Below are 23,841 nucleotides of genomic sequence, written 5' to 3'. Positions count from 1 at the left end.
GTGTGTGTGTGTGTGTGTGTGTGTGTGTGTGTGTGTGTGTGTGTATAATCTATCTGTCTTACATCTTCTTTATCCATTCATCAGTTGATGGACACTTGGGCTGTTTCCATAATTTGTCTGTTATAAAATGGGCTTTTTTTTTTAAAGCTTTATTTGACATCCGTAGACTAAGAGTGTTAAGTTGATTGTGGTGGTATTTTTAGAACAGGATTTGAATTATATGCTTCTGCTACGAAATTCCATTAAGAATGTCTACATTATCTTTGTCTTTCTTCTGTTATTTGTGGAAATAATGTGCTATGACCTTTAATACTTCTATATAAATCATGAGTTTTAAAGTAATCCCGCTTTTTTTATTTTTTTTATTTTTTTTTGGCAGGACTTGGGTAGCAGTGAGCTAAGAAGGGACATCTACATCACTGTGCACATTATCCGAATTGGTAAGTCCAACACTTGTCAGCAGGGCGAAGAAGTGCTGAAAGCTTGTGTTGGTGTGATTTCCTTGCTGTCGGGATCAGAAGGAAGTGACAGCCAGTTTGGAATCTAAGAATCCCCGCATTTGGGAATTGTTCCCTTACCTCCCCAAACTCAGGGGCGGCCTCCTCACGCGTCGTACATAGATGTTGTTTTCGTTCCGTGTTAAGTCATTCGGTAGTTTGTGGTGCTTTGTTTTGCTTTATTGGACTCCCTAAACATATTTGATTCAAAATTTCTTGCCTTTGTAAATTCTAATTGCTGTTAACAGCATAAATTAAACGGTTAGGAGCTGGATTTCCTACAAGTTTATGAAAATTTGATACTAATTGGCATCTTCCAAAGTGCAGATATGCTGCAGAGCATTATTGCGAAAAGAGCTACAAGTAAAGGGTTGTGAAACCCTGAATACTATATATTTTTTCCACTTTTATAGTATCATCACCTCATTAAAGGGTCTCAGAAGTCCTCCGGGGAAATATTAAAATACCTCTCTAACTTCGTTGGCCCTGGCTTTCTCCAAATTTGATTTGACCGTGGAAACATGTGTATAATGTAGCATCTATTAATATCTTGCAGAGCACACTTTGGGTGTTGTACACCGAACTTGCACAACAGAGCCAGAATATGTCCACTTGTTCTTGCTCATAAAATGCCTCTAAAAGCAGGTATTTGATGACAGAGGACCTAGGTACAAGGAGGAAGGGCATAGCCTACACAGTTTTTCTTTTAAAGCTAACCAGCTGATACTGGTTCCCACTTCTTCACTGACTGTGCTCCATTATTTGCTTGGGAATACTTCTGTAGGATGGTCATATATTGCTGTTCAATCCTGCATAGTGATCTTTATTTTGATAGTTTTTTATCTTATGCATCTGATAACCACATTGTGCATTGAGAGAGACTATAAAACATGTTGCCATTCTAACACAGATTTTCTATATATTTTTTTCTCATAAAAATCAGTTCTGAAAACCCATTTTCATTGTATGCTATTTTTTTAGTTGAGGGGCAGTTGAAATTTAAAAAAAAGTAAACTGTTTTCCATTTTAATTTTCTTTTTGTAAGTGGATATACATGGGGAAGAAATTGGAAAGCATCTTTAAAAATGTTGGAAAAGTTGGAATGCATGCTGCTGATCATTTACGAGAGAAAGCTTTTGTGTTCCCAGGGTGGCAGGGGTGCAGTTTGTTAGATAATTCTTTGTGAGTGTGGTTTTTTTTCATTCAAATTCGTAATGCCATTTGTTCATGTAAAATGTGGCTTTGGATGCCTTCATGTAAGCATTGCATTTGAATATAATCTTCTACAGTATGGAGAGAAAACTCCTTTTGCTTTCAGAATTTTTAGAAGGTATCTGCAGGTTTTGTGAGAAACACATGTGGCAGAGGGGGCTCTGGGCCCTGCTTGCCCATGGTCTGGGGGGCCCTACCGCTGAGGAAGCCGCGTGCGTGTTACCAGTCACACATCTGCCTTTCGAATGTGTGGTGTTGGATTAGTGATTGCATTTTTTTCCTAAGATTTTTATGATCGTTAAGCCATCAGAATGAATGTTGAATCAGAAATTACCTGTTACCCCCTTTCCCCCCTGAGCTTTGGTCAAATTAATCCTTCACTGAGATTACTGCAGAAGCTGCCTGTTGGTCGGGTCCCATTTACCGGTTTGACATTTTGAGACTGAAAAGAAATTAGCTTGAAGGTAAGAAACTCTAAGAAAGGGCAAGGCTTCATCTGCTGCAATGAAATTAAGGAGCATAGGATTCTTATCTATCAGGGACAGATAATTCTTACTTTTCCTAGAATGTCCCTTGTACCTGCTTTAGTAAGAAAAGGGCATGCTGACCCTCATCGGCTGCGGAGAACAGGAGCAGTGGCACCTTGCCTCAGAATCTGAGCCCGGATCTTTGACTGGTTAGAAGAGAAGGGGAAAAAAAGAGAAATAAATAGTCCCATATCCTCCTGGCCACCCTGCTAAAGGTTTTTCCACCTCTCTGTTTCTCCTTTTGGCTTTCAGCTGGTTGATAAAAACTGTTTACTAAATATTGCTAAATATTTTTACCTTCCCTATGCCTATCTTCCTTTCTGCTTAGAGAATTTTCCTAGAAATCTGACCAGAACTGTGAACTTTTATTAATTCTAGAGTTGGGAACGCCAGGGCTGGCATTAAGTAGTCTTTTCAGCACAGGACTTAGACCAAAGTTTTGTGTCCAAAGCTGTGGTGGCTGCAGGGCTGGGAAAGAAAACTGAAATTGAGGGTCTGAGGACATGAGTGGTATGGAGGCTCAGGAGCGATGCTGCCCAGCGGTCAGAGAGAGGGACTGAAACCTCCCTGCTGTCTCCTCAAGTTGTGAGGGGTCACTCCCCGCATTCCCCGTACGTGGCTGTCCTCCCCAGGCACCTACAGCTTTTCCTTTCCTGCAGTTCTAGTCGAAGGGGGTCAAAAAATCAGGGTGCTAGGCCTGCTGTGCCTAAACTCCTGGGAATTTAGAGCTAGAGGAGTCCATGGAAACAGTCATGATGGGAGTTTCAGGGTTTTTGTTGTTGTTTTTTTACTACTAAACTTCTCGTGTGATGTCAGATGACTTTGAAATACTCCACTCAGAAATCTTCTAGTCTCTTTGTCGTCTTGCATTTACAAGGGAATGATTAAGCAAGAAACATAAATCATGATATTGGTAAGGATTGGAGGATGTATTTCATCCTAATCCAATCTGTAATAATATTCAAAATAGAGATAACCTAGAATTTTTTTTCCCATTTAACAAGTGATCAGAGTTTTAAATTTGTCAGTTTTGTGAGTAAAAGTGTAATCGGTTGATTAATTCAAGTATGACATGATAAAGTGTTTGATTTGCCAGTGTAATTTAAATTTAAAACATGGGTTGAAATTCAGCCACATATTACAGCATCAGGTCATGAAAACATGATTCTTTGAATTTTCCACATCTAAAAAGCAACTGGCAGGTTTTTTAGTTTTGATTCTATCTGATAAAATGAGAAGTTTTCATGCTATTTGTAAGCATTTCCCTAAAAATGATGCAGTGCCGTGCTAGTTTTACTTTATTAATGATGAATGAAAGCCAACTTGCATATTGCCGTCCCCCCACTTCTTTCTTTTTTTTTTTTAACCTATTTAACACTGGATTTGGGAGAGTCCTGGAGTCCTCTAGATGTGCTATGGGAGAGTTTTGCTCAGATGGAAAACAACTTCTGTATCTGTTGCCAAGCATCGGGAAACAGATTTGCATATTTTTTCATTATTTTTCCTCACCTTAACTTGTTATATTTCAGCTTCACTATACTTTCTGCTTTCTGTCTTCAGAACAATCCATTGGTAAATATAATAATTAATTAAAACAGTATCTCAATAACATACTTAAGAATATATAACAGTTGAAACAAGATGAAACTGTGTCAGAGTGAAAGCCATGCCAGGAGACGTCAGCCATTGGCTGAATTATCATCAGCCTGAGCCCTGGGTCAAGCAAAGGGCCTGCACGCTCCTTTGATCGTCTGTACTTACTTGTTTTACCTTCAGGGAATCTCACACTGCTTCCTTTTAAAGGTGCAATATTTGAAATAGCCCTCAAATAGGGAAGTTTTTTAAAAATAGAAAAATGAAACGGGCACCAGTATTGCATTTATTGCCTTGAACCTCCTGGGATGCCTCCATGAATCCTTCGGGGAGGGTTCCCAAACGTGGGATCAGCTCCAGTCTCCATGTTTCGTTGGCGACAGCTGGTGCCCAGAGTTTCATCGGGGAGCCCAAGGTCACACAGCCAGGTGCTTGGAAAGGAGAGTCAGGAACTTAGGCAACATCCTGTGGGCACTTTTAATTGACCAGTTAACGTTTGAGATGGCCTCTGTGTCTGTTTAAGGTGCACCAGTCAAAGGGCTGCATGGGCCATGTTTGCTTTTCCATTGAACAGGTCGAATGGGAGCAGGAGAGAAGAAGAACGCCTGCAGCGTCCAGTACCGGCGACCCTTTGGCTGCGCAGTTCTTAGCATTGCCGACCTGCTCACAGGAGAGACGAAAGATGACCTCATCCTGAAGGTGTACATGTAAGAAGCACGCCGTGGAGGGGCTGGGCGGCTGCGGGGGCACATGTGGATCCCACGTGGGAAGGCCGCTCCAAGGGGTCCTGGAAGAGCAGGGGGAGGGCTGAGTGTAGGAGCCCCCTCAGAAACTCAGTCTGTAGACTCTCTGCAAGCGAGCCCACAGGTCACCATTCACCAGTCAGAGGACTTGTGGCATCAAGAACCCAAGAATACAAGCAGGTTAGCAGTGGGGTAGACTGTCTACTTCGCAGAGCACCTCCTCTGAATTTAAAAACCGAACCTGTCCTTACTCTCAGAGAGTTAATTCGTTCTTGGAAAACAGAAATAGTTTTTAACATAAACTAATTAGAAGTAGGAACAGAAAGCAGGCAGGTGCTTGCCCTTCTATCTCATGTATTGTTAGTTGGCTAGCTCTGCCCAACAAAGGACCACGGAGAGGAGGGAGGCTTAAGAAGCAGGAGTTCTCTCAGTTCTGGAGGCTGCAAGTCCTGGGTCAGGGTGGTGGCTCGGTTGACAGCTTCTGAGGGCTGCCAGGGACAGTCTGTCCCGTGCCTCTCCTAGTTTCTGGTGGTTGCTGGCAATGTGTGGTGATCTGTGACCCATAGATGCGCTGCCCAACACTGTCTACGTCTCTGTGTCCGCATTTGCCCTGGTTACAAGGGCATAGTTATATTGGGTTGGGCCCCCACCCCAGTGACCTCATTTTAACATGATTACCTCTGTATAAGCCCTGTAAAAGGCCCTGTGTCCAAATAAGGTCATGTTCTAACGTACTAGGGCTTAGGACTTCAGTGTTCTCTCTTTTGGGGGAAACACAGTTCAACTCATAGCACTCCACTAAGAAAATCACTTAATGTATTCCAAACCCTAAGTTAGCTGAATTCTTTAAATGCACATGGTTTCCGATCACCCCACCCTGAGCATCTCCCCACAGGTTTGGAAAGTGAGAGTTGACGTATGGTGATATCTTCACCCTGGGGCGAGGGAGTGGGTAGGAGGGTGGGGTGAGGACCGTACTGCTGGCCAGCACCGTGAGCGAGCTTGCTTTAGTATCATTTCTGTCTGTGGAGTTGATACAACATATGCCAGTAGTTTTCATGTGTTGGGTTAATACAAGTGGCCCACTGCCTGTAGGACATAGACTACAAATTGCTTTTTGACCACTGCTAGAGGGTTTCATGGATTTATCCATTCTCCACCCAGTGCCCCCGGGACCTGTGCCACACATTTGCTAATTAGTTGACAAAGATTTGACTATAGCCTGTGGTTTAGGACCAGCAATTCTGTTTATTCTCTTTTAAGGGGGATAAAATCTGTGACCTTGATTTTAAACTTGAAGACTTTGGATAAAACTAGTGGGTAGTAAAACTCACTACTCTTTTTGTCATGTGGCAGCCCTCCACTTCCATGATAATCCTCTTTCCAAACGCTACTGATGATCATGAAATATAATGTATTTGAAGTAATTCTGGGGAGAATGGCCACCATTTACAGTGTGCTTACTATGTGCGAGGAACTGTGTTAAGCAGTTTCCCCGTATCGTGAGTTTATCCTCGTGACATACCCATGAAGCAGATGCTGTTGGCTCTAATTTCCGTGTAAAGGGACAGAGAGGCTAGATCATGCCCCAAACTGCCTGGCAAATCAGAACGGGAACCAGATTTGAAGTCAGGACTGTCTGACTCCAGAACTTGAGCTGTCTCAGGTCCTATGCTTTCGGGTGTTATTTTGACACCACTGTCTAGTAATGTGATAATGATGCTGTTGTGTGGCCTTGCTTTTTAAGAAAACTAGAATTCCTTATAAACAGTCTCGTTTCTGAGAGTAGTCTTTCCAGGTGTGGGTAGCAAGCGCTGTATTCATCTTGCCGTTGGGAAAACAGGACCGACGGTTGCATGCGTCCCCCTTGATTATGCAACCGGCTACAGAAGCCCCATGAGTTCCAGCTCTGCCTGTGGGAGACGCTCGCTCTCATAAAAATAAGTTGTGTCGCTCTTTTTGGTTGTTACTGTCTCTTTTTCTTTTTTTTTTTTTAATAAGCATCAAATAAGGTTTTAGATTTTTCTTGCTGGAAGAGATATCCTTAAAAATGCCAGTTCAGCAAATTATGAATCTGTTTCAGGAAGCTTGCCAGCCAATCAAAACAGTCACTGTAGATTAAGAAGAAAGTGTGATTTTAGTAGAACATTTTAGGGAAGTGCCTGTTAGGAATGATTTGGAAGAAATTTCTATTTGTTAGTGTGACCGAATCCCTAACCCATCTGGGACTCAAATACGAAACAGTAACAAATACCTCATCTGAGCCTGGAAGGTATTTCAGTCACATACTGGAGCTTTGATTTTACGTGGAGTTTTGTAGGTTAAAAGCACAAATTCTGGAGTCACTTCACTAATAGGAAGCAAGCCATCTCTCTTCCTTCCCCACTGAGCTGAAATAAGAAAACTGGAGGCAGAATACACTAAATTGCAATTTGATGTCCTGCAGCTGGACAGGTGGGATGGTTTCATTTCATCTTAATTTCCCCGCCTTCTAAGATGCAGTGCTCTCTCTGGTACCCTACTGTTAAGTGGCTTGAAAATGACCTCCATCATGTTCATCCTGGAAAAGCATATGGTGATGAAATAAATATGTAATCAAATTGTGAACCATCCGCTATAGATAAGATCACAAGGAAAAGGAACCCACTGTGGAACATTTTTATTGATAGTGTACAGAATCTTGATATTCAGTACCCTTGAAAGGGAGCATTTGCGGCTAATAAAAATTAGTGATTTAAAAACATACTCAAATTAGGGAGGCAGCCCCCCTCCCCCTCCTGCCTAACTGGGGCAGTCATGGCAGTAAGGAAGGATGACCAACCTCAATATTTAGGAGCCATCAGGAGTTGCCAGACAAAGGGACATCCATCCATTCATTAATGCATCACATGCTTTTTAAGTACCCACAGTGTTCAAAGTCCTGAGGGGGACACATATCGACAGGTCCTAGGTCCATTCCTTAAACACCTTAAAAGTTTCCTAGGTGAACTACAGCATGTGAACAAAGGTGACGTGAGCTAGCAAGTGACACAAGCTAAAGGAACAAGGCTATGCGAGTAAGAAGATGGAAAGATGCCTTTTAGGCCTAGAAGAGGAAAAGCTGGGGAACTTTGATTACCCTTCAGTGCGAGGGTAATTTAATGACCCCCTTGCAAGTTGTGTTAACATCAGTTACATTTTGCTTGTTTTGTTGCATTTTGATGCTAACCAGACTTGGTCATGTTATAGTAGGTAGAGACACACTAATAAGAACTAACATGCATGGCGCATTGAGTATATGCCAGGCATTATCCTAAGCCCAAGCTTATTTAATTGTAGTCTATTACCCCCCCCCTTTTCACAGGTGAAGAAATCAAGGCACAGGGAGCATAAATAACTTGCCCGAAGAATGTAACTCAGTTAATAGGGTTCAAATCCAGGGAGTAGGACTTTCAGTCTGCACTGACTTCCACTGTATGCATTGTTCTCTGAGATTTTGAGGTGAGGGGGACTCTCATGAATTGCGAGTCGATCACAGCCGCTCCTGGCATGAGATAGGTGGTCATGCATTTACCAGATATGGGCGTCCTGCTCATCATGGGATTATTATGCTTAGCCTGACCAGTTTTGGGGAGTTCCCAAGGAAATTTAAGGAAGTACAGTATGGTGGTTATTCCAGAAAGAGCAGGTGTGCTATTAAGGTCATTGTTTGATCTCATCCCTTATCAAAGCTTAACAGAGTGTTGATGTCTTCATAGGTGTAACACAGAGAGCGAGTGGTACCAAATCCATGAGAACATCATCAAGAAACTGAATGCACGTTACAATTTGACGGGCTCCAATGCAGGTGAGTGTGTGGGGCTGGCCAACTCTCCCTCCACTTTTCATTTCAGGCCCTTTTTTAAATGTATCTGTGTAAGAAGGGGATGAACTGCCCTTTGTTTTTCTCTGCATTCACTTTGTAACTTAAAATGTGCAGCGAACGATCTGGTACAACTCCTTGTGCTATGATAGGCTTGTAGCTAGAACTCTCTTTTAAAAATGTCTTTTGTTCTGCTTTGAAACAAGGCAGAGTATCTGAATTTGTCCAATAATACCAAGTTGTGAGGCCTCTTAAGTTGTTACCAGGTACCAAAACCCCAATGACAAATATGCTCGGGTTCCTGACTGTTGTGTGGAGTAGATTTGATGGATGGAAATCGGTCAGTAAGGTCCAAGAAAAACGTGTTTCCCTGCCTATAGCTGGGAGCAGCACTATGTACTGGGAACAAACATACGGGTTCATGTGTTGAAATTGGCTACAAAGATGAATGATGTTGACTGCAGTGTCACGTATGGAAAAACGTAGGCACATTTGTTATGGGAACTGAAATATATAGCATTATAAGTTATATGTGATATGTGGTGCATATTCTTAACCTGATAACTTCATAAGTATTGCATTATAAAGCATATATAGTGACATCTTTGAGTTTGGTCAGTGGACAAAACTGGGTGACTGTTCTTCGCTCCCTGTCCCCCCTTCAAGCCCATGTTGAAGCAAAATAAACTATGCAGCTGTGTAGTTTCATCGACATAAAAAAAAAAAACAACCCTTCAAATTAAGTAATCTATTTGAACTGAATGCATCGTTTTTTAAGAGTAATTTTTAAATGAATTTGAGTGTAGATATTTATGTTCTGGTCCAACCTGCCTGGTAATCTAGAAGAACAAGAATCTAAACTCAAACTTTTTGGACCTGTGACCATCTTACGAGGCCAAACTGGCCCACAAAGAAAAAGTAACTGCAGACAGAAACTTTTTTGATTCAGTGAGAGCCCTAAGCATCCACAAGTCACACATGTGGCAGCATTCAGGTTGTAATGAGTGGTGAGGTCAGTTTGTCCTCCCTTTTCCAAGAGTTGGGGAGGGAACTTGGGTTTCATCTAATCCCACAAAGTCCTCCAGCTACCACTAAATAAACAAGAGACTTGGGCCAGTTGAGGGCAGAGTCCCTAAAGAATTGGGAAGAGGTGGTAGTAGTAGAATACAACGTGAAGTGATAAGATACTTTATTTAAGATTTTATTTATTTATTTGAGAGAGAGAGAGCACAAGCGTGGGGAGTGGCAGGCAGAGAGAGAAGCAGGCTCCCCGCTGAGCAGGAGCCTGATGCAGGGCTCGATCCCAGGACCCTGGGATCATGACCTGAACTGTAGGCAGACGCTTAACCGACTGAGCCACCCAGGAGTGATATTTTAGAAACTGGGATGTGGACTTGTCTGTGAAAGAATTAAAATAGCACTAGTGTATGGACCAAAGGATGTAATTTAAATGCATCCTCAGTAAGATGGCAGAGATACCACTTTTTAATACTAATCTTGCCAAATTTGTTGGTAGACTTCTAGACCTGGTTAGTTTTGTTCTAAATCTTTCAGGCTTTCACGGTACCGTGGACTATTTTTTTTTTTTTTAAGATTTTATTTATTTATTCGACAGAGATAGAGACAGCCAGCGAGAGAGGGAACACAAGCAGGGGGAAGTGGGAGAGGAAGAAGCAGGCTCATAGTGGAGGAGCCTGATGTGGGACTCGATCCCATAACACTGGGATCACGCCCTGAGCCGAAGGCAGACGCTTAACCGCTGTGCCACCCAGGCACCCCCCGTGGACTATTTTTTTATCATTAATTACCTTTAACCCTGTGCTGTGCAGTTCATTGGGCACTGGCCACATGTGGCTGTTGAGCACTAGATAGGAGGCCGACAGCTCTGGGATCGATGTGTGCCGTAATTATAAAATATATAGTGGATTTCAAAAACTTGGTACTTTAAAGAAAATATAAAATACCCCATTAATAATTTTCATATTGATTGCATGTTGAAAGACAACATTGTGGAGATAATGGGTTAAATAAAATACATGACTAAAGCTAATTTTGCTTCTTTTTTACTTTTTTGCCTGGCTACTAGAAAATTTTAATTTCATTGGTAGCTCCAGCTGTATTTCTATTAGAGAGTGCGGCCCTGGACTTGATTTAAAGGTTTTTTTCAGGGGCACCTGGGTGGCTCAGTCAGTTAAGCATCCAACTCCTGATTTCGTCTCAGGTCATGATCGTGAGATCCAACCCCACACGGGGCTCCTTGCTCAGCGGAGAGTCTCCTTGAGATTTTCTCTCCCCCTGCCCTCCCGCCTCCCTACGTGCTCTCTCTCACATGCGTGCTCGCTCTCTGTCAAATAAATATATAAACCTTTAAGAAAAAAAAAAAAGTTTTTTTCAGTTCTTTTCATGCCTCTCCCCAGGAGTCCCACTACTCCTAATTTGTCTGCATTTACCTCCTATGTGGATAAACAAAAGTAAAACTAACCTACCCCTGACCTTGTGATATTTCCCATGCATTGCCTTCTTTCCCTACCATCACAGATGCAGTCTTGACTAAGCAGCATGTGTTCACCTGCTCCAGTAGATTTTTTTCTCCAACTCCTTATTAACTCTGAAGGCTTTCCTCTTTCCACTATGCCTTATGCAGAACAAAATTCCTCTGTTCTTGGATTGTTTGAAACTATCATTGTCCAGACCCTGATGTGATTCCCAGTTGCCTCTTGAATCATGGTGAAGGTCTCAATGATGGGTTTGATGTTACACCTCCAGATAGATTCCTAACATAACTGATTCTCTATCCTATGACGTCAGGGTTCCAGTAAAGCCACACTGCCCATTTCTCTCTTCTTACAGTTGAGAGTCATCTTGCAGAGAGTATAGCCTCTAAGAGCTTTACCTGTGGAAATAGGATGTCCTAAGTTTGAATGGGATAGTTTTACTGGGATAATAGTAATATCATCTTCTAAGGGTTATTGGTGAGAAAGTGCATGCAAAGCATGTAACACAGCACTTGATACGTGTAAGTATCTATTCATTGTTAGCTATTGTTGTTTATTCTCTTTGGAGCCATCATCTGGAATATTCTACCCCTTTCTTAAGTCAGTTTCATTTTCTCAGAGTGGATCCTGATTTGATCTCCTTAATGAAGACTTTGAGAATGACACAGTTGGATTATTGATAGGTTAGATCATGGAACCGGGCTTTTCTACTTCATGTCTTCCATCTCGTCTCTACTGATTTGATTGCTAATATCTCTTCCCATGGCTTTTAAATTTGTTGTCCTTGTGATTACATAGATTAACTCCAGGAAGGAAGGGCAGCACATTCTATTTCCTTGGGAAAGTCCAGGCGCTTAGACATGCTCCCCATATTCCATGTGCTTTGTCAGTTTTATTGACCAATGGACCGCTTATTCTTGCTGGAATTCTGAGTGAGACTACCGCTAAGTGACATCTAAACCATCTTATTCCCCAAGTGCTCCCTTGTCTGTTTACAGCCATCGTACTAAAATGAAAAACTGTTTGCTGCATCTTTGGAAAAAATGAAAGGAGCCATTGTACTGTAGAGCCCTGCATGAAAGGTTTCACCTTCGGCAGAATCCATCCTCCATTTTGTTGTCTACTGTGATATTTTGATTTCTGGGCAGCCAGCTGTCTGTTTTTTATACTTGGCTTCTGCTGCAGAGCCCTGTTTTCCTATTCTTATGGCCACCCCTCTCCATACTTCTCCTTTTAAGCCTAAACCCCAGCCAGCTGCCCAAAGCCGGCGTCTATCTGCCTTCCACTCTTCTGGTCTTTCCACTGAAGTTTCTACCCTTCAGTCTTGGTGGATCATTGTTCTATCTCACCTTGATTTCTCCTTCTTGTAGAAAGGCAGTTATAAGAACAGAAGAGAGAGAGTCAGGAGCTATTTGGCTTTATTATTGGGAGGGAGGCACTCTAATGCCTTACTTAAAAATAGTGGGGGAAGCAGGGTGCCTGGCTGGCTTAGAAGAGCATGCAACTCTTGATCTCGGGGTCATGAGTTCGAGCCCCACTTTGGGTATAGAGGTTACTTAAAATCCTTAAAAACAAAATAGTGGGGGGCGCCTGGGTGGCTCAGTTGTTAAGTGTCTGCCTTCAGGTTAGGGCGTGATCCCAGCGTTCTGGGATCGAGCCCCACATCAGGCTCCTCCACTGGGAGCCTGCTTCTTCCTCTCCCACTTCCCCTGCTTGTGCTCCCTCTCTCGCTGGCTGTCTCTATCTCTGTCAAATAAATAAATAAAAATCTTAAAAAAAAATAGTGGGGGAAGCAAGGGTATACAAAATTGAAATTGGAAATTGGGGTGCCTAATGCTCAAACTGTTACAGTGGTTAGATCTGTTGACTTCCATTGTTTTCTCCTCAAACCATGGGATTGTTGATTAAATGGCAGCAGTGCAGTTGGATGTTTTCAAGAGAATTGAGTTCATTCAACAAAGTATTGTTTTTTCCCTGCTTTCCTCCACTATTCCTTGATCACTGATACTAAAAAAAGAAAAAAAAGAATAACTTTGAATTAGTTTTGGAAACAAATTCTACCAGCTAATTTACAGGCCCTTTTTGCTTCACTGATGTCTTCCTATCTCTTGGAGTTGTAATCTTGTTTAATAGATAAAGGGATTTGTCTAGTTAACTGGTTTTTTTCCCCCCTCTAACCTAAAAACTTAACTTGCAAGGGTACATTAACCACTACTGTTGAGTTTAGAAACTGGGAGAAAATTGCAAGTGATCTGTTTAACTTTTAAAGATGAAAAAAATAATAATTGAATTAACGTATCTCTCCAGTTAGATATAGTTAGGTTGAGTAATTTGAAATTTCCAAAGCTGTGCTCTGTGGGAATTTTAAAATCTAAAAGTAATATTGTAAGAATTTGAAATTCTAAAAGTATTCATGACATGAGCCTGGCTTAGGTTTGTTGAGCAAATGGTTATTATAAATGTCACCTCCAATAGACATTAGCAGTTGAATGCTAGGAATGTGAACCAAGACTGAGCCAGTGTGATTTACTGAAGCAAATTCAGTTCTATGACTTGAAGTAAATTGTGTAAAAATCATTGGCTGTGGTTCAGTATGTCCTGAGAGAAACTTCAAAATCTTTTCATATTATCTGGGTATTTATGAAATCTAATTTCCTGTAGTTTGCACATGTAGTTTACAGCTAGAAGAAATCATATTGACTAATCAGGTCCATTTCTGCAATCTTTTTTGCCTTAGCAAGATGAGTGTACATGGTTGCATTCCTACCAACCATACATTTTAATCCCCACAGAAGATTCAAAGGAATTACCTAGATGAGGAGCCCGTGGGTTCGAGGAGAACAGTTTGACTCCGTACAGGAAGTGAACAGTGTTCTTTCTTCGGCTGAGGTGAAAGGAGGCTTTTGATGGTTAGATTGCGTTTTGGGATTGAGCATCCTACCCTTACAGTGCAAGGCAGTCATTTAATTCAGTTCTGTTGAAGTGCTAGAATTCTTGAGGATTGTATCAATGCTCCTGATTTTTGAATATTGCATTTAGAAACTTTGCTTTCGAATATTGTTAAAAGAAGCTGGTGCTTATTGGCACCATCTGTTGGCTAGAAATGTGGGATGTGACCTTTTTGCTCACTTTTGAAATTCTCTATTAAACCATGCTCTTTTTTTATTCTTTTAAAGTTTTAAATTTTCAACTGAATTTACTTCCAGAAAAGTTACATGAGTAGAACAAAGAATTTCTACTTTCTCAAAGGTTAGCATTTTACTACGTTTGCTTTATCCTCCTCTCCATACTTGCTCGTGCTCTTTCTCTCTTTCTCTATCATCATTTATAGCATCACTGAATTGGTATAATTCTTAAGGTTGCTTCAGCGCTCCTGGTGTTTCCGAACGTTTGTGTGTGTGTGTGTGTGTGTGTGTGTGTGTGTGTGTGTGTGTGTGTATACAGTATAGATACAATACACACACACGTACAAATATATATACATATATCACACACACAACACATACATTTTCCCCCCTGAACTGTTTAAGAACAAATTGCAGGCATGATTCCTCTCTACCTCTGCTTACACCAGGGCATGGCAACATAACTAAAGCACAGTGATCAGAATCAGGAAATTAACATTGATGTAACACTCGTATCTAGAGATCTTACTCATATTTAGACGGTTTTCTCGATGTCCTTTATAACAAAAGTAACCCAGGCTGTATCACATGCAGTTGTATCTTTTCAGTTTCCTTTAATCTAAACCATTCTCTTTTAATGACAGTGAAGGAAAAAGTGTTCAAAATATGGTATTAAACTATGCTTTAAGGTTTTTTTAAAACTTCATGCGGTATAAAAAAAAAAACCCAAATTATTAACTAATGGAAGTAGCAATTAGAGCTTGATTTTATTCTCCATATTACTTATATTTTGCTAATTTAGATATAATCATTAGCAATACTGTTTGGAAGATTTGCTATATAGAAAAAATATGCAGATTATAAAAGCAAGTATTTGAATAAATTAAAATAATTAGATGTTAAGTTAACTCATATACGCTATGTTCTCTGTACATTTAAAAGAAATAGTTTTCAGCCAGTGGCTCACTATGTGCTTTGTGTTTTGAAAAAATCACATATCAATAATAATAATTATTATTATATACTGGTAAAAAACAAACACCTTTTTAACCTTGACAGAATCCTCATGTATACCATTGAAATGTTGATATCCAAAATCATAAGAAGGACATTTTAAGGTGAAATTTCTCCTCTGTTAAGGAGGGAATGTGAATTTCCTCTGAATGGTCTCATTTACCCCTCTAATTACAGCTTCCGCTCCATGCCAGCAGGCCTCTCTCCACCCTCATTTCTGGTCAGTAAATTTCTTTTCTGGTTACGACTCACTGAAAGTAAATAGTTTCAGATGTCTCTTCTGTCTTTTAGTTTGATGTTCCATAACTTATTATGTACTCCTTCAGTCTTATTGTTGCTGTAACTCTTAGGCATGGGCTAACCACGTCTTTAAAGAAAGCATTAGGGGAGCCTGGGTGGCTCAGTTGTTAAGCTTTTGCCTTTGGCCCAGGGCGTGATCCCGGCATTATGGGATCGAGCCCCACATCAGGCTTCTCCACTGGGAGCCTACTTCTTCCTCTCCCACTCCCCCTGCTTGTGTTCCCTCTCTAGCTGGCTGGCTGTCTCTCTCTCTCTGTGTCAAATAAATAAATAAATAAAATCTTTAAAAATAAATAAATAAATAAATAAAATAAAGAAAGCATTAAAGTCTTCCCAAAACTTTGAGATAGCAGATCTGTGGACTAGCAGTTATGATCACAAGAGTATTTGTGCATACTTATCATACCTTTTACATGATAGACCAGAGGCATCCCAGTCGATAGGGTTACCTATTCAGAGATCTCGGGAAAGTGACCCTTTGATTATCCTCAGTGGTGTAAAAATCACATCCTCGTATGAGTTAAGTTGATTTAAAGAAACAGCAATAGGCACATTCACAAACTGAATAATACTGTTTGAAAGTCAGAAATAGAGGTGTGACTATTAAGAAAGGAGAGTGATTTACTTTTTTTCTTTTCTTTTCTCTCTTTCTTTTTTTTTCCTTCTATAAGTTGGCTTTGAAAGTGCATCTGAAAGTAGAGAGACATCCCCAAATTTGAGCATTGGCAGCATTAATAATATAGTGTCTAGATTTTCAAGATGGCGACAGTGTTAAAGGCCAGCTGTCCTTCAGGTAATCAGGTCCCGCTGGACAGAGGATTTAAGCAACTAGGTCCATCTAATGAACCATTCAGTAGGCTTCTAGTGCTGTCACAGCTCCCATTTTAGTTTTTTATCTGATTTGGCTCATTTTGATGTTGTGGCGTCTTCCTAGCGCTTCTGACTTTTGCTTCATTGACTCATTTTCCAACAGTGCTACCTCACTTGACAGCGCTCCTGCTAGACATTTGGCCCTTTCTTGCCTCCACTCCAGAGACGATGAGATCCTGTCTCTGACCTCTCTGTGTAAATACCTCCCTTATCCCACCAGGGTTTTACTGCTTGGTGCAACCAGGATCTACTCCTGAAAGTCTCTCTGGCTTTGAGTTAGACCCACATTAGATAAATGCTTCTAGTGCATTTTAAAAGTCAGTTATCTTAGGAATGCCTTTTGCTCAGTTGGTTGAGTGTCTGACTCTTAATTTCAGCTCAGGTCATGATCTCAGGGTTGTGAGATCAAAGCCCCATGTCAGGTGCTGTGCTAGATATGAAACCTGCTTAAGATTCTCTCTCTCCCTCTGCCCCTCCCCCACTTATGCACATACTGTCTCTCTCTCAAAATAATAATAATAATATAATAATAATAAGATAAAAGTCAATTATCTTATCTTACAGACTCCACATATAATACTCTAGTACCCAAAACAAAACTCTGTTGATAGGGGCACCTGGGTAGTGCAGTCGTTAAGCATCTGCCTTCGGCTTAGGGAGTGATCCCAGAGTCCTGGGATTGAGCCCCACATCGGGCTCCTCCGCTATGAGCCGGCTTCTTCCTCTCCCACTCCCCCTGCTTGTGTTCCCTCTCTCGCTGGCTGTCTCTCTCTCTGTCAAATAAATAAATAAAATCTTTAAAAAAAAAAAAGACTCAGTTGATAGACTTTGTAAATCAAGTACATAGGAGGAAATGGAAGTAAACATTCTTGCTCTGATAATAATGAGGTCCTAAATGTTTTAGAAATAAGCAGATTTTACAGAAGATGATTTTATGAAAGAATCTAATAATACCATCTTTTGCAAGTTTTGCTGCTACCTCATGTTAGTGATTTTGTACTAACGTGATGTAGTAAGTTTAGAAATCCTAGCAATTATGTTTTACCCTTAGCCCCTACTTCCCAAACACAAAGTATGCAAATACTGTCAAAAAATAGTGTTTTTAGGAGTCCCTGGGTGGCTCAGTCTGTTAAGTGTCCAACTCTTTGTTTTGGCTCAGGTCACGATCTCATAGATCGTGAGATTGAGCCCCACATCAGGCTCTGCACTCAGCAGGGAGTCTGCTTGAAGATTCTCTCCCTCTCCCCGCTTTCTCTCTTTCTGTCTTTCTCTAAAATAAATAAATCTTAAAAAAGAAAAGGAAAAAAATAGTGTTTTTAGAGTTTCACTACAGAAGAGCAGCCTGAGGAGCTGCACAGATGCACCCCAAACTGAAACAGCTGTAACGGTCAAAAGCATATATCTAAAAAGCATTAAAATCTGAACATTTTTCTAAGCACATACCGCATATAAAGAGATACTTAGTCAAGAGTCAGACCAAATCTTGATAAGAGTAGAGAGAGTTGTGACATTTGTGCCACAACCCACTTGCTCCTTCCCACCTGCCCCTGCTCTTCATGATGGATGTTCTGCTCCATGTCCACGAGACAGAGGTGTCACCCCAGAGAGTGGACCACTGTACCCACCTCCAACTGCGGAGCAATGGATCAAAGATGTGGCCCAGGGGGAGAGGCAGTTCATAAGGAGAGAAAATACAGAAGGCTTCCTGAAAGGAAATGACTTTATTTGAAACAGAGTAGGGAGAAATTTAAGTCTGTAGGAATTCTTGAAAGTGGAGACTTTGGAAAAGGGTTTTTTGTTTTTTTGTTTTAAGAATGAAGAAAAATGAACAGAACCTCAGAAAAATATACCATCAAGTGCACCAATTTATACAAAACGAGAGTACCAGAAGGAGAGGAGAGAAAGAAAAGAGTAGGGAAAATATTTGGACACATACTGGCAGAAAACTTCCCAAATTTGATGGAAAAACATGGATCTGTACATCCAAGGAGTCCAGTGACTTCAAGTATCATAAGCAGGAAGAGATCCACACCCAAACACATCATAGTAAAAATGCTGAAAGCCAAAGATAGAATTTTTGAAAGCAGCAAGAGAAAAATTAGTCATCATACACAGGGGAACGAACCCCCAGGAAATAACTACCTGACTTCTCATAAAATAGAGTGGAGGTCAGAAGGCAGTGATGACATAATCAAGGTGCTGAATGTTTTAAAAAACAAAACAAAAACCCACCAAATTGTCAATCAAGAATCTTATATCCAGCAAAACTATCTTTCAAAATTCTAGGCAAAATTAAGACAAGACAAAAAACAAAGAATTTTTTGCTAACAAATCTGCTTTGCAAGAAATACTAAAGTTCTTCAGGCTGAAAGCAAATGACCCAGACCATAATCTAAATCCTCATGAAAAATAACACCACTAGGGATGCGTGGGTGGCTCAATTGGTTAAGCATCTGCCTTTGGCTCGGGTCATGGTCCCAGGATCCTGGGATCAAGTCCCACATCAGACTCCCTGCTCAGCACGGAGCCTGCTTCTCCCTCTGCCTGCCACTCCCCCTGCTTGTGCTCTCTCTCTCTCCTCCTCTGACAAATAAATAAAATCTTAAAAAAAAAAACCAACACTAAAGGTCAATTACACATTTATAAAAGGCAGTATAGATGGCTGTTTCTTCTTTCTTTTCTTAATCTTCTCAACTCAGTACGTAGCCACATTTTCTACAGTTCCTCAGGTCGACACTCAGGAGTCTTCAATGATTCCTTGTTTTCCCTCATTCCCACATCTAACATAAAGACGTGACTTCTTCTATGCCAATATGTAGCTTTTTTACCACTTTTTCCCCATCTTCGTTGTAACCATATCAGCATGGTCTCCATTATTTCCTGCCTTCATATCTCTAGTATGTGTTTGTCAGTTCCACTCTTCATCTTCCCAGTCCCATTTGCCAGATAACACTAAGAAAACTCTCTTAAAACACAAATTGGATCATGTTTCCTTTATTTAAAATTCTCCAGTGACTTCTTGTTACATTTAGAATAAGAGTAATTAATTATGGCCTCCATGAGTGCTGTTGATTTTTCTGGCTTCCCCTGTGCAATTAGGAATTTCCCCCATCTTCACGTATGTCAGTACACATTGCCTGCTTGTATTTATCACTTATGTCTTTGTAAAAACTCCAGTAATTGAGTATTGCTCATGATAGATTTGCCCCCGAAGCCTCCATAGAACTTCATCGTTCAAATATCCAGGAGATTTGCAATACTTGGCTTAATCTAGTGGTAAGTGGGCATGCCTTTTGAAAGGAATATTGTCTTTGTGTATGGCACTTAGGGCATGTTGAACATTTTTTTTCATGGGAGGTAATTGGTTGATATTCATGGTAGGGAGGACTAAGAACAGAGACACTGATATTATATAATAATAGTAGGGGCAGTGGTAGTTGTAGTAATAGCAGCCGACACTGTTGAATACTTTGTGCTACATATCACCCAAAGTGTTTTATGGAGTTGGTATCATTATTATCTTGATTTTACAGTTGTGGAAACCAGAGCGCAGAGAAGTTAACTTTTGACAGGGTCATGAAGCTGTATGTTATACTACTTAACTTGCACACTTAATCACAACATGTATTTATCAAATATATTTGTCGTTTTTTATTTTTGCATTGCTGTACATTCACAGCTACATGTTATTTGGTTCATTGGTGGCAAAATGGCTGATCTAGTCTAAAATTAATTTTGCCTGCTACTTATAAATCATGCTGTGCTTGGCATTTTTTATATAAAAGTGCAGAATTTCATAAATTTAAAAGGAGCCATCTTATGGAATGAGTTAACTTCAATTCCTATGAAACTGGAGCTACCAAATAATCAACCATGTTTGATTTAACGGATACGCATCCTTTCTTTCCTGTACTGCCGCTCTGTAAGCAGAGCTTCATCGTGAAAAATACATTATTTTGTGACAGACTCTAGATTAATTAATGTCTATGCCTTTGTTTAAAATTAGATATCAAATCATTGTAATTGGGCTCTTAAACATCTAGGCAGATAAAAATGTTCAGTTTAATGATTGCTTCTTTTAATAAGAGGAACAGTTCTCCCTTAGCAGTTTCATTTTTGGTACTTAGATTAAGGACTGGGAAAAAAGTGATTGTAAAACATTATCGATATATTTTGTGAAATTAAAAATCTGACCTAATTCTTCAGCTTATTGATTGTCATAAATTCCTGTTTTTTTCCTAAAAAATCTTCCCTGAACTTTCAAATTCCCTCACTAATTTTTCCTTATTTTAATATTCCTATCATACTCGTAACCCATTCTGCTTTACATTTTATTTACATGTGTGTGTCTTATGTTCAGTGTTAGATTATCATTTTCTTTGGAGTAAGAACCCTATCATATATACCCTTATATCCCACCTTCTACCTTCCTCTCAAGCTGGAAGTTACTGCCATACACAAAATGGGCAGTTTGAATTGCGGCAGGACTAAGCTAGTATACAAATAAAATTTTACTTTTTTAAATTTAATTAAAGACTTTTTGTTTAAGTAGACTTGACATACCATGTTTTATTAGTTTCAGGTATACAACACATAAAATTTTAGTTAGAAGTCCCAGCCCCAGAGATAGCAGGTAAGGTGAGGACAGAGAAGTCGGCTGTCAAGGAAGACAATAGAAAGAAAAATACTGCTCTGTGAACATACCCTGTGTCATAAATGACCATTCCTGAAAGGATAGGGCTAATCTCAGATAATTGGAATGGGTGAGTAATTGATGAGTCTCTCCTTTGTAGTGATGAATAGTTTCCTCATCTTAATACATCATTTCTTGCTGTTCTGGTGACTCTTTTACCCAACCTGTTGGTTTTTGTCATAGTAATTAAGGGCCACAATAAAAATAGGATCAGGGGTTTCCTTGATTGAAAAGTAAGTAGCATTGCAATGGCTCTTTGTGGGTTAGTGCCTGTGGACTCTCACTAGATCATGTTTTTTCTTTGTTTTATTGAAAGTACACCCACTCTTGAATGTTGCATGTTGGGTGTTGTGGGGGTTTTTTTCTTTTTAATTTTTTTTTTAATGGAAATTGAGTTGATTTAGGAAGAGCCAAGTAAACTGTGGTGAAGCCCTCAGTTCAACTGGCCTTTCCAATTCATGACTCCCTGTGAGCTCTTTCGTTTGAAGAAATTGAGGCACCTCAAAATGGCAGTACCTTCCCCTCTCCTCCAAATTGGTGTCACTCGGCAAGACAAATGAAATCATTACACCCAGGGCTTTAATCTATATCTTCTAAACTTCCAGAATGAAAACTGCCGAACCCTCTAACCAAATTTTAGGATACGTTCAACTCTTAAATGCAGTGTTCCCCCTGACCCCAATAGTATTTTGTTTGATTGCCTGGTCACTTCCTCATTCCCTTCACTTATCTACTAGCTAGCTTCTCCCTGTTTTCCCCTAATTGGGTCCTCTCTATCCTTTTGCGTTCTCTAGTCTCTATGGCACTTACTGTTTAGAATACCTTGATGTATTTCTCTTTTTGTGTTTACGTATATCCTTCCCTAACACATATTATTTTTCTGTCTTGAATTCTTTTAAGCACTGTCTCTGACTGAATGCTTTTCTTTTCTCATTATTTTATCCTCTGTTAGGTATTCAACTAATGTTAAAAAAAAAAAATCACTTATGGTTAAATAAATTCTGGCTCCGATAGGGCAAAACCAGAATTCTAGTCACTTTACCTTCTTCCAGCCCCTACCCTGAATAGCACGATGTCTTTGCTTTTCATTACCGTTCAGTTCTTTTCTTCCTTTACACATGCTACATAATGTTACTGGTGTCTCTGATCGGATCCTTTGATGAGAAGTCCTAGTAAACTGATCTTCACTTGCAAAAAAATTACAGGACCTCAAGATTTTTGTGAAATCCATCTGATTCTCTATTTGAAAGCATTGTTTCTGGTACCCCAGATTTGAACAGTGTTCTTCCCAGCAGGAGGGACTGTTCTTATGTACCATGTCTGGCACACACTGCTATTCTACAAATATCAGCTCCTGATGATGTTAATGGTGATGGTGATGGTGTGGGTGAGTATTTTGAAGGCAAAAGGACAGAAGTGGGAAGAGAACAGAAACACCAGTAATGGGGGGGGTAGTGGGAGAGCATGAGTCAGGAAGAAATTGCTGCTGGGACAGATGGATTATAACACATATTAGTTTGTTTTCATCCTCCTGCCTCTGGGTTTTAAAAGGAACCAAGAGCTCCACATGAAAGTATCCTAAAGCTGCACTGACTGTTTCACCATCAAAGCATCCAGACCACTTATACTCCCCTCTTTCATTCCTTGTGGATATCGGGAGACAGATCCTCCTCCATTCTGTTGCCTTCAGTAACCCAACTCATATGGAATGCAGGCAGGGAGGGGATAAAGGATAACTAGGTAAAAATGGAATGAACATTTAATGAAAGTTCCTGAGTACCTGCCAGATTTAGTCTTATCCTCATAACAGCTCTCTGACACATTCTCTTGGACCCGCACACCAAAAAGTGTGAGGATATAATGATGCAGTCCTGTCCTGTCCCTCACTTCTTTGGTCTTTGACCCTTGGGTATGCCCCATCTAAGTCAGATTTGAACCCCAGGAAAGGCTCCATCTTCTCTCCGAGCCTAATGCTTTTTTTTTTTAAAACAAATTTTCCTGATGTTTTACCACTTTATCGAAAACCAAGCAAACAAACTAATAAGACACTGCTCTTGTTGTTGTTTGTTCCTACTGTTGAGGGAGAACAAAAGGAAGCTACTAATGTAGCTGAGTGCTCAATGAGCTTTGCGTCTCGTTTTCATTCCAGCGTGATTGTTGTCATTCTTACAGTTCATGTTAGAGACAGCACTGTAGTGCTGTAAATTACGAATGGGGAACGATAACTTGCACATGGTAAGTAATGATACACATAGAGAATCTTTGATGATACACATAGAGAATCTTTGGAACACAGATTTATCATTCTGGAGTCCACCATCCAATATATTTTAAAATTGAGTTCATAGTAGGTGTTTACTCAAAAGATACAAAAATACAGATTCGAAGGGATGCATGCACCCCGATGTTTGTAGCAGCTTATCAGTAATACCCAAACTATGGAAAGACCCCAAATGTCCATTGGCTGATAAATGGATAAAGAAGGTGTGGTATATTTATATACAGTGAGTATTCCTCAGCCGTCAAAGAGAATGAAATTTTGCCATTTGCAATGACGTGGATGGAGCTAGAGTGTATTATGCTAAGTGAAATAAAACAGTCAGATAAAGACAAATACCATGACCTCATTCATGTGTGGAGTTTAAGAAAGAAAACAGATGAACATATGGGAAGGGAGAAAGGAAAAAAGGAGAGAGGGAAACAAGCCATAAGAGACTCTTAATGATAGAGAACAAACTGAAGGTTGATGGAGGGTTGTGAGTGGGGGATGGGCTAGATGGGTGATTGGGGATTAAGGTGGGCACTTGTGATGAGCACTGGGTGTGGATGTAAGTGATGAACCACTGAATTCTACTCCAGAAACCAACATTGCACTGTATGTTAACTGCCTAAAATTTAAATTAAAAACAAATAAGAAATAAGAAAAAAAAA

General features: G+C 40.2%; 1 protein-coding gene across 4 annotated transcripts in view; it reads left to right on the top strand.

The window, feature by feature from the left end:
- Nucleotides 1-23,841, top strand: part of DOCK4 (dedicator of cytokinesis 4) — a 412,699-nt gene that overhangs the window by 226,912 nt on the left and 161,946 nt on the right. For all 4 annotated transcript variants that reach the window (XM_034670756.1, XM_034670760.1, XM_034670743.1 and 1 more), the window contains exons 10-12: nt 380-440; nt 4,404-4,536; nt 8,310-8,398. In XM_034670756.1, the coding sequence (XP_034526647.1) occupies nt 380-440; nt 4,404-4,536; nt 8,310-8,398 (283 nt within the window). The remainder of the gene's footprint in view (nt 1-379; nt 441-4,403; nt 4,537-8,309; nt 8,399-23,841) is intronic.

This window comes from Ailuropoda melanoleuca, chromosome 1, assembly GCF_002007445.2.
Source record: "Ailuropoda melanoleuca isolate Jingjing chromosome 1, ASM200744v2, whole genome shotgun sequence".
Lineage (NCBI taxonomy): Eukaryota > Metazoa > Chordata > Mammalia > Carnivora > Ursidae > Ailuropoda > Ailuropoda melanoleuca.
This window is presented reverse-complemented; position numbering and strand designations above follow the sequence as displayed.